The 16,011-nt window shown below is 42.3% G+C and overlaps 1 protein-coding gene across 5 annotated transcripts in view; it reads right to left on the minus strand.

Moving 5' to 3' along the window:
* Positions 1–3,027: 3,027 nt before the first annotated feature.
* PUS7 (pseudouridine synthase 7) overlaps positions 3,028–16,011 on the minus strand; it is a 46,876-nt gene continuing 33,892 nt past the window's right edge. For all 5 annotated transcript variants that reach the window (XM_070617125.1, XM_070617124.1, XM_070617128.1 and 2 more), the window contains 7 exons: positions 11,522–11,583; positions 10,814–10,974; positions 9,709–9,835; positions 8,419–8,520; positions 5,782–5,911; positions 4,715–4,806; positions 3,028–4,100 (listed from right to left, as the gene is read on the minus strand). In XM_070617125.1, coding sequence (XP_070473226.1) covers positions 3,964–4,100; positions 4,715–4,806; positions 5,782–5,911; positions 8,419–8,520; positions 9,709–9,835; positions 10,814–10,974; positions 11,522–11,583 — 811 coding nt within the window. In that variant the 3' untranslated portion in view covers positions 3,028–3,963. The remainder of the gene's footprint in view (positions 4,101–4,714; positions 4,807–5,781; positions 5,912–8,418; positions 8,521–9,708; positions 9,836–10,813; positions 10,975–11,521; positions 11,584–16,011) is intronic.

A 16,011-nucleotide genomic window follows, 5' to 3' on the forward strand; every position in this document is an offset into this window, starting at 1 on the left:
TGTGCTAACTGTAAAACACACACTGGATTTTAAAAGGCTTAGTACCAAAAGGACAGTGTAAAAATACTTAGCTTTTTATACTAACCACATGTTGAAACGATATTTTGGATATACCGGTTTAAATACAATACATAATAAAATTAACCTCACCTGTTTCTTTCTACTTAATGTGGCTACTAGAAAATTTTAAATTACTACGTGGCTCACATTATATTTCTGTTGGATAGAGCTGCTCTAGAGAAACATCTAGAGTTTCTGAGGGGACAGTAAGCAAGCATCAGAAGACAAGGGCTTTGAGGAACTTCTCCCCTGAGTTCCTGTTGCCGTCTCTCTTACGTACTGGCCCCTTCCAGGAGTCTTTATCGCACGTGGAAAAGCTGCCATGAGAAGTCATCACCGTTCTCCTATAAGAAAACAAAATCACAGACTCTAACCATTCTTGCTTTTTGCAGCTGCCGCTTTCTTGAGAAGCTACAGCGTGGGCCAGCCAAGAAGGACAGTTTTTAATTACTGCAGTCAAGACTGGTTTTTTGGATAATTTTCCCACTTGGAGCAACAAGGCCACAGAGCTTTCAGACCATTTTGACTGAACCTCTGGACAAAGTACCTAGATGAAAGCAAGGGCAGAAAAGAGCAAAAAGGATCACAAGTGATCCTGGAGGAGGCCAGAAAACGAGAAGTGTGGAAGCGAGTGTAAGGAAGACTCCTGGAGTGATCTGTTCCGAGTGGGAACTCTTAAACTGTCCATGTGAGCCCGAGCTCCAACTGCAATGCAATCCCACTTGCACAAGGGGAACACGTATTAACTGTCTGCCTTTAACATCAGCATCATTAGGTGTCACACCTGATAAATGCAGACCCCGCCGTGTCTCAGGTGACTGATCTGTTATCTAGAGCAGTGCTGTCCAATACAGCAGCCACTAGCCACACATATGGCTGGGGAGCAAACTCAACTGTGGCCAGCACGACTGAGGAGCTAAGGTTTAAATTTGACTTTACTTAACTTTAATTTAAATTAACCACACGTGGCTAGCGGCGGCTGCACTGGCCAGCACAGGTCTAGAGCCTCGCTCCCAGGCATGGTGTGCAGACCCAGGCAGAGCCATCCTCTGGGGCTTCTTAGAAACGCGAAGTGTTTCTGATTCCACCTGGACTTCCTGAGACATGTTCTGTGGTGTAACAAGATTGCCAGGTGACTCTATGCACATTACAGTTTGGAAAGCACTTATTCAAAGTAGGCGGTCTTATCCGAATACACTGGAGACCAGAAAACTGTACAAAAAGTTAGCGTATGTATGTATGTGTATGCGTGTGTGCACACACTTGTACCCTTTCCTTCTCCTGGGGAGTGTCCATACTTTTCCCTCAGATTTTCCAAGGAGATCATGATCCCAAACTGAGATGTTTTATCCTACGGGAACCGATCCCCACAAAGTGGGCAAGCAGATTTCATCGAACCAAGAAAAACCTTAAAGTTCTCCTCTGCTATGCAGGCCCACTCCTTGCAATTTGCGAGGGCAGAGCCCCGCCACGCACAGCCCTGTGTTTCTTCCACTGTCCTTCCCTTCCTTCCTGTGTGGTGACGACATGGGACACTGGCCTGTCCTGTCCTTATGTTTCAAATACCACATGTACACACATCAGTACAGACTAGAAGTTAATATAACATTCATACATGTATTCTATTTGGTATCACGCACATACACATCCTTATTTTTTAGTGCAAAATTGGCCGCAAGATGCATTGCGGCACAGACACGAGTGTTTGCTAATTTGTACTGCCTGGAACAAGTGGGGAGCTGGAAGTGCTGACATACTGTCACAGCTGCTACCATTTTTTCGGTGGATGCAGGAATCGACCAGGGCAATTTTGTTTATTAGTATAATGTCTAGTTATTATCTACAACATTGAATCTTGAATAAGAACAGTTAATAGTACAAACTTTTTATTCTTTTAGCTAACTCTTCCATTAGTAAATAGTGCTGGTTTTACATTATAACAAAAAATAATGATCTTTCATTGTTTCTTTCAGGCAAAAATCTGGGACAGAAGATACTTTCATGTGGAGGATGCGGCGCTTTCAGGCTTTGTAAGTTTGCCTCAAAAGAATTTCTCCGCTTTGTTAACAATAACATGTCTGAGCATCTGCGCTGAGGCAATGATTTATTCCACGTCGACCAAGTCCCTGGAGTTGCACGCTATGTCCCTGGGTCTCAAAACGGCTCTAAGACTCCGCCTTGAATCATTATTTCCCCACTGATGTTTAAGCAGAGACAGGCAAGAACTGGTGGTCAGCTAACGCAGCCCGGAAGACCAACTCGTCGCAGAGAACCATCAGCGTTTCCCCAGTGAAGAAACCGTGTGTAAGTTCGGCCTTTTTTTTTGGAATGTAAATTTATAAATGCAGAATTACTGAATGCACTTGCCAACAGGCAGTTAGGTTCCCTTAATAAATACTTTTCACTCATCCGCCTGATGAAGGAGAGTAACTTCTAGTAATGGAAACTACAAACTGACCAAGACACATTCAGGAAGTGTGGCCTTTGTAAGACCAAAGATTCTTTAGAAACTAGCCAGCTAAAAGAGTACTTCACCACGATATTCCTAATCCTTTTCTAACCTCCTCAGTGCTACGGACATCATTAAAACACGAGGGCTGACAAACAGTCCTCCATCTTGTCTCCACTGCCAGATGCGAGATGAACGTCACTCACGCTCCCATGGTGTCAGGTTCCCGGGGGGGTGGCTCCCCTCCATCCCTTTCCTTTCCATTCCAGAAAGTACACTGGAAGGCAAGTGAGCGGTGCTACTGCAAGAACAACCTGAATCCACGCTAGCCTGATTCATCAGGCATACAATCTGCAACTCCGTATTATCCTCATGCTGTCTCACACCCCATCACGACACACCTTTGTGTCAACACCCTTTCTGAAGGTCTCATTCACTTAGCTCCTTGCCTTCAGTCTGAGCCAAGATTCTCATTTGCACCCAGTTTTAGATATTGATTTAACACAACCAGCAGAAAGGAGTTTTTAAAAATATTTATTATATTTGGTTCTAGAAATGATAGAAAATAAAACTGGGTACAATTAGGCCACACACCCTTGGAAAGGCATATTTCTCCTTTCCCACCACAGAAGTTTTACGCAATGCCAGAGACGCAAACACCTAAGCCGTCGGTGACAAAGGGTAACGCTGCTGATACGAGGAGCCCTTGTCAGTGTTTCAAGTTGTCTTCTCTGCTCTCTCTTTATTTCTGGACAAACAGCAGTCCAGTGGAAAGAGTTCTGAACATAAAAGGCACCCAGAATGAAAATGAGACCTGAACTAATAAGAATAGCTGCACACGTTTGCATCAAGGAAACAGGCCCCTTCAGTGCAACCATCCCGCAAGGCAACGATAATACAAACGCCAAAGCCCTCGCAACTAACACATCTGGAAACATCTGCTTGAACGTGGTGCCTGAGCTAGAGAATGACAATCATTTCGAGTTTATAAACCTGTAGATGTTTTATCATCATGTAAATAAGCATGAAGACTGACTTATGTTCTTAAGTGGGGAGGGGGTCTAATTATTTATCCATAGTCAAATTCTCTTCAAATGTACTGTCGTATACTGCAGTCATGGAGGTGTTAAAAATTCCTGTGGTCCTCCAAGAAGGCAGCAAAACCTAAAACTGCTACTTTAAACCAAAGTCCTTCCCAATTATCATAAAGCCAGTAAAGCCGACTTTCACCATGATTTAAGCACCTGAAACATCCTCTGACCAATTTACACTCTCTGGGCTGGAGTCAGGATCCTCAGGATTTGTGTATGTGTACAAATATTGCAAATTAAGCTAAGAAAAGCTTGAAAAAATACAAATAATCTTTTACTACAAAGATCCCAAAGCCCCAGAGGGGCTGGAACGAAGAGCAGAAGGAGCAGGAAGCCAGCGTCTTCCGATCTGGGCATGAGGGCTCAGCGGAGCCAGGCGGTGTTCAGCTGGGTCTGGTTCTTGATGCTGGTGTCCATTTTCAGCACTTCGCGAATGGCCATGGTCGCGTAGGTGGAAGGAGGGAGAGCGAAATCCATCTTCAGAGCTCTGTATTTGCCCTCTGCGGGGCGAGAGAGAAGAGAAGAGTGAGGAAGGTCAGCCGGCTGCAGACAGACCGGGCCAAGCCACCTCTGTACAAGGACAGGAACTGTGCTCCTCTCCCCAGGCGCCCACGTCCACGGGCCTCAGAGAAGGGACAGGAAGGAAGAGACCTGCAAGTGTGCGACCCAGCCGGTCTACGGTAACTCTGCCTGCAACCTTCATGAAAAGGGCAGGTGACAGAAGAGCACAGGAGAGAAATGCATGAAAAATTAAAAAAAAAAAAATTTTAGAGCTCAGAGTGAAAACAGACAAGGGAATGGCAATGAAAATTTGCCAACGAGAACACAAATTTAGTGTTTTGGACTCTCTTCCCGGTGGAAAATCTCCGGGGGAGGGGAGGAAAGATTCAGTCAGCTGATGCTCACAACCTTCTGTAACGCTTGTTCGTTTTCAGTGGGATTTCCTGTTTCAATCAATGACCTCCAGCCACAATCATGAAATCACGACGAAACGCAAAACAGAAATCAGAGAGGGTGGGAGGGGATGGTGATTCTGAGAGTTTTTTTAAATCCATGTTTTTGTACGAGAAAATGATTCACAGTCGACACAGAACCGACGGCCAAGTAAACTCACCAGAAGCGAAAACTGGGGGTGGTTTCCCTTCGAGGTTGTCCACGTCTGTGTTGAAGAGGGGAATTTTAGGATCGTCATATGCAACGACTTCCCTTCAAAACACAGAAACAAAGAGAGTGTGAATGTGAACTTCCATAAAAGGTGCCACGCTCATCACCATTTGTTTAGCACCGAAAACACACAGGTCTGTTGTAAATAATTCTGGGTGGAACTATTCAGTAACAGAATACAGCCAGATTTTATACATAAGTATGACCTTTGTATTATTATTCGCAAGACGACAGATGATGCCAGCCTACGTAAAAGATACAAAATACTTCCCTAGGATGGAAATTCCTTTCATATGTAGTTGATAAGCAGTAAACTTCACTGTGCACAGATGCGAGTGAATTAATCACAGCGCTTATATTTTCTCCAGAGTGGTTACCAATACGAACACCACGCTACCCAGGAGGACCGGCTCTCTGAAGTGGGGAGACCCAGGCCACCTCGGCGACCCTCTTCCCACGTTCCAGAGAAGAGGAGGGCAGAGAGAAAGAGAGAGGGAGAGGAGACAGAAAAGAGAGAGGATTTCCCGGCAATGGGCAACTAGTTCAGGATTTAATTTTAAAAGTTATCAAACAAAGCTTTAGATAATACTAGGTATTAAAGTATTTGAAAATGGGTTAATATAAGTATCTTTTCCTCTCTAGAAACATGACATTAAAACAACCAGATCAGTGTCTGGAACCCACAGCTAATTGTGAGTGAGGTGCCCTGCTCGGGGGTAGCTCTGTAAGCAAATCCCCGTGTTTCAGTCATAGGGACAAAGTTCACTCTCTACAGATTTCCTCCAGAGTTTAGTAATGTCAGTCAAATGTAAACGAAGCCACTTTCACTACACATTTGCATTTATCTATCTCCTGATGATTTGAAAAACACCAAGTAGTAGCAGTAATGATAACAGTAATAACAAGAATAACTCACTCAGACACCAGGCTGTGAGCACAGAAAAATATGTAAGTGATGCAACAGGTCAAGCTCTCACACAGGCATTCAGCTCTACTTCATCCCGGACCGTCACTCACCAGCTGACATTCTGAGGACGAATGACGACCTTTCGGTAGGCCCCTGACAAGGAGTAGTCCCGAATTTTGTGTCTCATGTTGTCAATGTCAAGATTGTCCGCGGTGAGCATTTCCCTGTAGGCTTCGCTAACTGATATAAAACACAAGAGCGAGTCAGAGCGCGCACGTCAGCGAGCTGCCTCTAACCCGACTACACAGAGCGCCGTGGAACTTCAGGGAAATCGGTCGCCCTGGCTGACGAGCCAGCCTGTTCTCTGGAGTCAACACCTACTGACCTAAACTAGGACTAGGTATCTCCAGCTTACGTCTTGCCAACGTGTAAGCTGTCTCTGTAACCAGCCACAGTACCTGGGCTGTAAGGTTCCCAAGCTAGCTTCAAGAGGCCATTTCCTCAGGAGGCCCTAAACTAAAATGTCTATGCGCTCAGAGTCGGAAGAGACCATATACAGAGGCCTCAAACTCTTTCTGGAAGAAGGTAGTTATAAACAAACATGAAAATAAGAGACCTGGGAAAGCCATCCGGCTCACTCTCGCAGCTGATGTGGAATCTTTCCGTAACACCCGAGAGACAGCCATCGGCCTTTGCTTACACACTGCTGTCATTTACAGGGAACGACTTCTTTGTGAGGCCTGTGACTATTAGAAAGTTCTTTCTATTCCAAGCTGAAATCTGTCTTCTTGTAACTGCTGTTGGCTGCTTTGGAGCACAGCAGGTTAACTGTCTTCCACATGTACTTGTAAGTCGTGGACCTTTCAGCCATATCTTCTCTAGGCCAAACAATGGTTCCCTTAACTGCCACTACTTTGACATTTCTGTATTCCCCACCAAACTGCTTATCTGCCTCGGGGTGACAGGCTTATGTTCAGCAATAACTCCAGACACTTTCTATGTAGACTACTACCAAACTGGGCCTTTTCCATCCATACATTTGATCTTTGAGCATTAACTGTGAGAATTCACACTCAACCCTATTAAATTAAGCCCTCTGCAGTTTTTTTAAATACTCATTTTTCATGTAATTAATATTAACTATTTTGGGTCACACTATTTGCAAATACGATAAACAGATTTCTTTATTCAAGTTATTCCTAAAAATGCCAGGTATACCAGGATCAAGGAAAGACTCCCTCATGACACAGTTATAAGGACAACAGGGATCCCTAAATTGAGCATCAGTGGACACAAGCGTGTGTATGTTTCGAATCCACATGCCTGAACTACCACCTATCGGCCAGTGAGGCCCTGTCTGGCCATAAGGCTTTGTCTAAGGCTGTGCTGAATTTATGTTTTAATTGGTACTGGCCCAAGTTTCTGATCCTCAGAGGCATAAGAAAGAAGAAAAGAATGTTTTCCTTTTCTTTCTTGGAAAGAGGGCAAGTGTGGCTCTGAGCATCTTGGTACCTTCCTTCTCACTAGTTCTTGCTACTCGTCTCCTTGGTTCCTCACTGCGCCATCTGCCCAGGACAGGCCGACCACACCCCTCCCTATCTGCTTCTCTTACTCATTCTCCTCTTCTCTACTCCTTTTCTCCCAGTGAAGTCAACCTCACTGAAGTATGAGAGCACAGCAATTGGACTAAATGAATCAACTGGAAGTGGCAGATTACTATTTAACTCTTTTATAAGTATCAGCATTATCAAAGAAGGGTGTTAACCCTAATCATTCTTTGATTTGTAAAATTTCAAGGAACATGACATTGATAAGTAAAATAATTCCAGCCTCTTGAGAGGAAAGATGTTTTAACAGGAAAACACCTCCCACAGACCAGCCCTGGCCAGGAGTAATCCACAAGGTGGGTGCCAGGCTCAGAGCTGCTTTCTTTCTTCAATTTCTGAATCCGTGAATATTAAAAGTTCCAATTTCCCCCCCAAAAATGGCATCCATGAAGGTATCAGCAGTAATCCTTAACAGCCTCTGGGGTATGGGATATAATTCTGATTTTTCACTTTATAAACTTCTGTGCTTGCTGACTTTTTTTTTTGAGGAAGATGAGCCCCGAGCTAACATCTGCTGCCAATCCTCTTTTTGCTGAGGAAGACTGGCCCTGAGCTAACATCCATGCCATCTTCTTCTACTTTATACGTGGGACGCCTACCACAGAATGGCTTGACAAGGGTGCCATGTCCACACCCAGGATCCAAACCAGCGAACCCTGGGCCACCGAAGCAGAACGTGCACACTTAACCGCTGTGCCACCAGGCTGGCCCCTGTGCTTGTTGACTTAAAACGCAATGAGCAGATAGTACTTATATGGTTTAAAAAAAAGATTAAAAAAAGCAATGTTAAAGTAGAATTATCATTCACTTTCCAAACCCTTCCCATCCTTAATAAGAATTAGTGAATTTCACAAATTTAAATAATAAGACGACCAATACCACCACTGCCACCACCATCTCCACCATCTTGTTTCTTACTTTAAATTATCCATCTGAATGCCTCCCTTTCTGGAAGACTTCTATAAGTAAACATGGTTTATATATGCTTGAAATCTAAACATTTTTTCAAACCTAATGGAAATCAAAGTTCTAAAATCATATTTAAAGTACTAATTTTTCCCCCCCTCTCTATTCTTGGCTGCCAGTGGCTTATTTGTGTCAGTCTTTATTTTAACTATTTTCCCCACACAGGGAACTTACTTTTATGCTTTGGGTAGATGACATCGAAACCAGGCAAGGGCATTACCACATCATGGATGGAGTAATTATCAACATCTTCTTCCTCAATATATGTCGCTGTGGCTGCAAATCACAAATGAATAAATTAAGAAAAATGAAGAAAACAGGCACTCTTTTCATGAGCTCCACCTTCTAAACTTACACACATCTAAGTAGTCAGAAGTGGAAGTGGGGGCAGGTTTGGTGGCCTACTAAGCTTGAAAAACTAAGAGGGAATATACATACACCTTTCTGTCTTTTCTATTCTAACAAGGAATAAAAATCATGGATTTAGGAGTAGAAAGTTAAAAAACATTTACTTCTCGGCTGCACCCTCATTTTTGGGAATGTTTGCTTTAAAAAATCAGATCCTTTTTGGGGTTAGCCCCGTGGCCGAGTGGTTAAGTTCGCATGCCCCGCTGCCGGCGGCCCAGTGTTTCGTTGGTTCAAATCCTGGGCGCAGACATGGCACTGCTCATCAAACCACGCTGAGTGAGGCAGCGTCCCACATGCCACAACTAGAAGGACCCACAACGAAGAATATACAACTATGTACCGGGGGGCTTTGGGGGAAAAAATAAATAAATAAATAAATAAAATCTTAAAAAAAAATGTTCTATAAAAATCAGATCCTTTTTCCTTACTAAAAAACACTAAAAAAATAGATAGTAGGAACACATATATACATAAATATAACAAATATATTTGTAAAATACATAGTATTAAAAAATACCATTTGGAAAGCTATCACAAATGAATGCATTTAGCTAAGAGAATAAACCAAAAAAACCAGTCTTTATTTAGAGGATGAGATGTGGTGGCACATGGGACATTAAAATACACTGGATGTGATCAATACTGGATGAGAAAAAATACCAAATCAGGAAAATAACTAACTAAAATTTCTGAACAAACGACAAATCTCAGTGTGTCTACTGGGCACCCTGCAGCTGGTGTGCAGCGAGTGGGGGCAGCGGGTGTGCCGGGAGAACACGGACTCTGGAAGCAGGCAGGCAGGACTCTGAATCCCAGCCTTTCCGCCTTTCAGCCAGCTGGGTGGGCGACTGAACCTCATCTGAAGAACGGAGAGCAAACTTCCCGGGCATCCCGTGAGCTGTAAGCTAGACAGTCTGCCCCAACCTACAAGGTCCTTCCACTCCAAACATCCCAGACATCGCTCTCTCTTAATCAGCAGCCACGCTGCACAGTAAGCACTCGTGTCAAACAACCGAACCCTAGTTTGGTGGACGACGACGGTATCTGCCTTTTTACCTCCTTTGAGAACCAGGTCCCCTGGAACAGGTTTCAGTCCATACTCTTCTATCCGCTTGCTGACCATGTTATTCCACACATAGCTCTGATAGCTATGAATATACATTAAGCGATTATTTCTCGGTATCTGAGGGGAGGAAAAAATAGACAAGGAAAAAAATATTCTGAATATTAGAAGTGCCGAACTTTCCAAGACATCTTGCTTGCTTAGTGGTGACCCTAGCAAATCACTCATACCTTAAACCTCTCATTTTCCTAACAGCCTAGAGAAAGAGTGACTGATCTGCAGAAACCAATTTCAGAGGCGGGCGCCCTCAGACGAAGGGCTGCCCCCATGAGCAGAGCTGTGGCGCTCCCCGTTCTGTATCCACAGCGCGGACATTCACGCAAATAAAGCAAATGCTATAAATTTTATTCCCTAAGTCAACGACATTAGACTTCACTCAAACTCAAGGAATTTACACATCAATTGTGGAGCCCACAGTGCTTTCTCTCCCATAATTTGACGGAAGGAGAAAACCTAAATGACTGAACTGACAACTAATTTCTTGCAGCAAGAATTCTGCTTTTTTTGTCTATCGGGGGAAGAGTAAATAAGATACACGTAATTTAAGAGTTAAACTTTAGTCTATTGCGCATTATACAAATACTAGTTTAGGCTCCACTGGCCAAGATGGTGCCCACTCCTGAACCACCAGGAAGAAACCAAATCAGAACGCAATCGCTTAGATGGCCAACTGTGCAGCCCTCTCAGTGAGACAGGTCACGGTGCTGATGCTGGAGGATGATCAAGAGATGACCTCTATGATGGACTCTGAATTTCTCAAATAGCAAGATACTGAATTTAAATCACATTTTCATTGTCGATAATGTTTTCCCCATTAACGCTTTTCTCCAGCCCTCAATGTTGGTAATTCCTGCCAACACTGCCCGTACCCACTGGCCACCCCATCAACATTCAGGGTCTGAACAGAACCTCTCAGAGATCACCAAAGCACCTTTATTCACCTTCTCTCTTTCAAAGTTTACTCAAACATTTAAAGACAAAATTTAAAAAGCACTGAACCACCTTGGGTCATTGCCTGACTTCCCAAATTGCACTCACTATGCCGAACGCAGAGACCATATTCTTCATTCCATACTTGGAGAGTCCTCGAAGCAGCTGCCCTTCTACACACCTTCTGACAGGCAGCTTTCGGAGGGCAGCAGCCGGGTCTCTGGTCCTCGCCCACTCCTCCCTGCATTTAACCAAGTAGCCCTTCTCGGCTGCGGGGCAGAAAAAAGCGGTGATCAAACATTTATCCAAGTGACAGATTTCCCTAACTTAAAATGCTTCATTGAAAACACAAAACTAGAAAACGCTCTTTGCAATATAGGTACTCTGAAAAGCTTCTACTACCTGAGGAGAACCATCAGAAAGTGAAAAGATGGCAAATGCAGAAAGTTCACGGAACGAGATGGTTTTGTCAACATGCTACCCTCCCAGGATTCAAAGCCAACTACGGTTCATTATCACAGCTGATTCAACATAAGACAAAACCTGGCCGTCCCTTCTTCCTTCTCTCTTTTAAAGATTTTACTTTTCCTTTTTCTCCCCACAGCCCCCCGGTGCACAGTTGTACACCTTGAGTTGTGGGTCCTTCTAGTTGTGGCATGTGGGATGCTGCCTCAGCATGGCCTGATGAGCAGCACCATGTCCGTGCCCAGGAGCCAAACCAGTGAAACCCTGGGCCGCCAAAGCGGAGCGCACGAACTTAACCACTGGGCCACGGGGCCAGCCCCCTATTTTTTTTAACACAAATTTTATTCTCACCTCCAGAACGGGGTTTCAATATCAAATCCATGACTTCAGCCCAGGAATTCTGCAGTATGGCTCTAAGATTAAACAGCATTTATTTTACTTAATTTTGCATTACAGTGAATTTTACATGCCTAAATCTGTGGAGTCAACAAATCATATTAACTTTATATATTTTATTATACTTAACAGTAAGCTGAAAAACTAATATAACGACACAGATTTCAAATGTAAATGCCAAAAAAACCGACGAGAAAGAAGAAAATTAAGATCATAACATGTAAATCAAAGTTAAGTCTTTATGCACCAAAACTTACTGAAACTTCTCAAAAAATTTCTCCCCCATGTTGAATACCTTCTTACCTAGGCAAATAGAATACAATTTATCGTTCTCTCTTATTCTTGCCAAAAGAGAAGTATCTCTGTTTTTGCTGATTATTAGTTATATAGACTTCTTAAACAGTGCAGAAGAAAGGTTACCTGTTATCTAACCTCTAAGAAATTAAACACAGTGTTACCACTTTAGAGTGTGTTTTTCAGGACTTTTTTGATGCATCTATAAGTGTACGGAATTTTTCCTTTAACTTTTATTATATTTTCTTTTGCCATACAGAAGTTCTCTTTTGTGTGTCGTACCTAAAATTTCTGTCTAGTCAGATTTCTGGTTTGGAGTCATGTTCAGAAAGGCTTTCCCTACCACATGAATACACATATTCCTTCTACTAATTTTAGTGTTTTTCTAGTTAGGGTTTTTATTTTCCACATCTAAGTCAACCTATATGGGATATCTTTGTGTATTAAACTGTATACAATGTGATTTGGTATCAATTGATGAGATCATACGGGTTTTTAATCTACTCACGCAATGAATTCCACACACAGGTTTCCTAGGGCGGGCCACCTTCGCGGTCCTGAAGCAAGCCACACTCTAGCAGTCTTTAAATGTACTCCTGGTGACCCATCATTCAGCTGGCTAGGCCTTTAGCAACACTCCACAGAGAGCACAGTCCTAGCTCAGGACTAGGCACCAGTCTGCCAGCTATCATGGAAAAAGACTTCCGCGCTCAGAAACCTTTGTTACTCGCCGGCCACTCGATTGTGGAATAGTTTTACTGGACTCAGCTGAGCTCATTCATTCCCATACTGGCCGGGCAGCCTTCCCACTGTCACGGCAGAGCTGAGGAGCGGCAGACACTGCGGCCCCCAAACCCTACAACATTTACTATCAGAAAGTCTGCCACCACCTGGTGAAATACAGTAAAAGTTTCTCAACTACAGGACTTCTCAACACCTTGAAGATGCCACCACCTATGCAAGTTTCAGTGTACTCGGCCACATTAAATATGGATGTATTTGGTTTACAGCAGGCCCACTACACGTAAGACGTTTTCTACTTTTCTACCTTATCTTTTCTTCTTCCACCTTTTTTTAAATTATGTAAACTATCCCTAACAATATTTATCATTTTACCCATTTTCAAGTGTATAGTTTTGTGGCATGAAGTACGTTCACATTGTTGTGTAACCATCAGGACTATCCGCCTCCAGAACTTCTCAATCTTCTGCAACTGAAACTCTGTACACACTCAACAGTGACTCCCGTTTCCCCTCCCCCAGCTCCTGGCAGCCACCATGCTACTTCGTCTATGAATTTGACTAGTCTAGCAACCTCAAATAAGAGGAATTTGTCCATTTGCAACTGGCTTTTTCCACTTAGCATAAAAGTCTTCAAGATTTATTCATGTTGTAACATTGTCAAAATTTCCTTCCTTTTTAGGGCTGAATGATACTCTGTTGTATCTATGTGCTACATTTTGTTGACCCAGTCATCAGTTCACAGACACTTGGTTGCTTCCACCTTCTGGCTATCGTGAATAATGCTCTTACAAATATGGGTGTATAAATATCTGCCGGGTGCTTGCTTTCACTACTTTTGAATATACCAAGAAATAGAATTGCTAGATCATATGGTAATTCCATGTGTAATTTTTTGAGGAATCGTCCTATTTTCCACAGTAGCTGCGCCATTTTATATTTCTACCAGCAATGCACAGTGGTTCCAATTTCTCCAAATCCTCACCAACACTTAGTTCTTTTGATAACGGCTATGCTAATGGGTATAAAGTAGGATCTCATTGTGGTTTTAGATTTGTATTTCCCTAACGGTTAGTAATGTTGAGCATCTTTTCACGTGCTTAACAGTCATTTGTGTATCTTCTTCTGAGAAAGGTGTATTCAAGTTCTTTGCCCATTTTTCAATTGTTTTTTGTTGTTGTGGAGCTGTAGGAGTTCTTTATGTTTTAGACATTAATCCCTTATCAGATATATCATTTACAAATATTTTCTCATTCTGTGGGTTGTTTTTTCATTCTGTTGATAGTGTCCTTTGTGCACAAATATTTTTAATTTTCATGAAGTCCAACTTACCTGCTTTTTCAACTTGTCGCCTGTGCTTTTGGTGTTATATTTAACAAACCACTGGCAAATCAAACGTTATGAACTCCCCCCAGCCATTTTTTCTTCCAATTTTATGGCTAAGCTCTTAATTTGGGTCTTTGATCCATTTTGAGTTAATTTTTGTGGATTGGTGTAAGGTAAGGGTCCATCTTCATTTTTTCGCATGTCTATATCCAGTTTTCCCAATACTATTTGTTGAAAAGACTGTCCTTTCCCCAATGAATGGTCTTCTCACTCTTGTTGAAAATCATTTGACCATATATATGATGATTTATTCCACCTTCTTTCTTTAAACAGCTTTATTAAGGTATAATTCGCACACGATATAATTCACTCATTTAAGTGCACAATTCAATGGCTTTTAGTATACTCACAGGAGTGTGCAGCATCACACTATCAATTTTAGGTCATTTTTATCACCCCAAACAAGAAACATTATAGCCATCAGCAGTCATTCTCTACTACCTCTGCCACAGCCCTAGGCAACAACTAATCAACTTTCTGTCTCTATGGATTTGCCTATTCTGGACATTTCATATAAATGAATCATACTGTATGTTGCCTTTGTGACAGGCTTATTTCACTTAGCACAATGTTTTCAAGGTTCATCCATGTCACATGTGCCAGTACTTCATTCCCTTTAATATAACATTCCATTGTATGGATATACCACATTTTGTTTCACCATTTATCAGTTGATGGACATCTGGGCTGTTTCCATTTTTTTGTTTGCTATGAACACTGGTGTAAATTTTTGTGTGGACATAAGGTTTCCATTCTTCTGAATATATACTTAGGAATGTAATAGCTGGGTCATATGGTAACTCTATAACTAACTTTTTGGGGAACAGTCAGACTATTTTCAAAATGGCTGTACCATTTTACATTTCCCCAAAAGTGCATGAAGGTTCCAATTTCTTCAAATCCTCAACAACACTTGTTACTGTCTTTTTGATTTTAGCCATCGTAGTGGGTATGAAGTGGCATGTCACTGTGGTTTTGAATTGCTTTTCTCTAATGATTAATGATTACCTAATGAGGTGGAGCATCTTTTTGTGTGCTTATTGGCCGTCAGTCTACGTTCTTTGGAGAAATGTCTGTTTAGATCCTTCGCCCATTTTGAGATTGGGCTATTTGTCTTTTGTTTTTGATTTGTAAGAGTTCTTTAAATATTCCGGATACCAGCCATCCTTCCATCTTTAAACTATAAACTGAGTGTTTGTTTTTTTCCTTAGGAGGTCCTATGGTGGTAAAAGCGGGCTGCTTTGAAGCTGGGAAATATTCTCACGTTGTGGAATTGTTGGTCTGGAATTGTGAATGGACTGTAAACTGACTGCAGATTTAGGGGACGCTATGCAATTTTTGTTCCTGGATAAAACTGATCTCATTTTCATTAGCTATTCTATATTATCTTTGGAGTGGAAAATTTACAGGATGTTCTTCCGCCAAATTAATTACAAATTCAAAGGCTGATACAGCCTTCCCTTAATTATTCTGTCCATGATACAATTAGCATCTTCACTGTCTTTATCAATGTCCTCTGACTGTTAGCAAGACTGAAAATATTATGTTTTATTATCTAACCACAGTGATTATTAGTTACTGTAGTTTTCTTCTTGGCAGAATTTTTTTCTTTGGTTGGTATGCTTTAATTTTAAAACATTACTTTCCATTTACTGAGCACTGACTATATTCTAGGCACAGGAACAGCTGTTGCATAACCATCGTCCCGCTTCATTTTCCCCAGCCTGTGAGGTTGGCATCATCATCTCCCTTTCCCGGGTGAGCAATCTGAGGCTCAGAACTGCAGCCTGACTTCACTGCCTGAGCTTCTAACTTCTAGGACACCGCCTCAAAGAGGGAGACGAAATAATACATGATAGACTTTCATCATCTTGTGCTTTTAAAAATGCACGAACAAATGCAACTTCACGGAGTCGGCTGCTAAAACCAGGGACTGGAAGTCTAGAAAACTGCTCTATTCCCGGGAGTACAGCTGACCAAGGGAGCCCGGCAGAGCTCCCAGAGCCTGGAGTTCACCACTGCTAA

Source organism: Equus przewalskii, chromosome 4 (assembly GCF_037783145.1).
Source record: "Equus przewalskii isolate Varuska chromosome 4, EquPr2, whole genome shotgun sequence".
Classification (NCBI taxonomy): domain Eukaryota; kingdom Metazoa; phylum Chordata; class Mammalia; order Perissodactyla; family Equidae; genus Equus; species Equus przewalskii.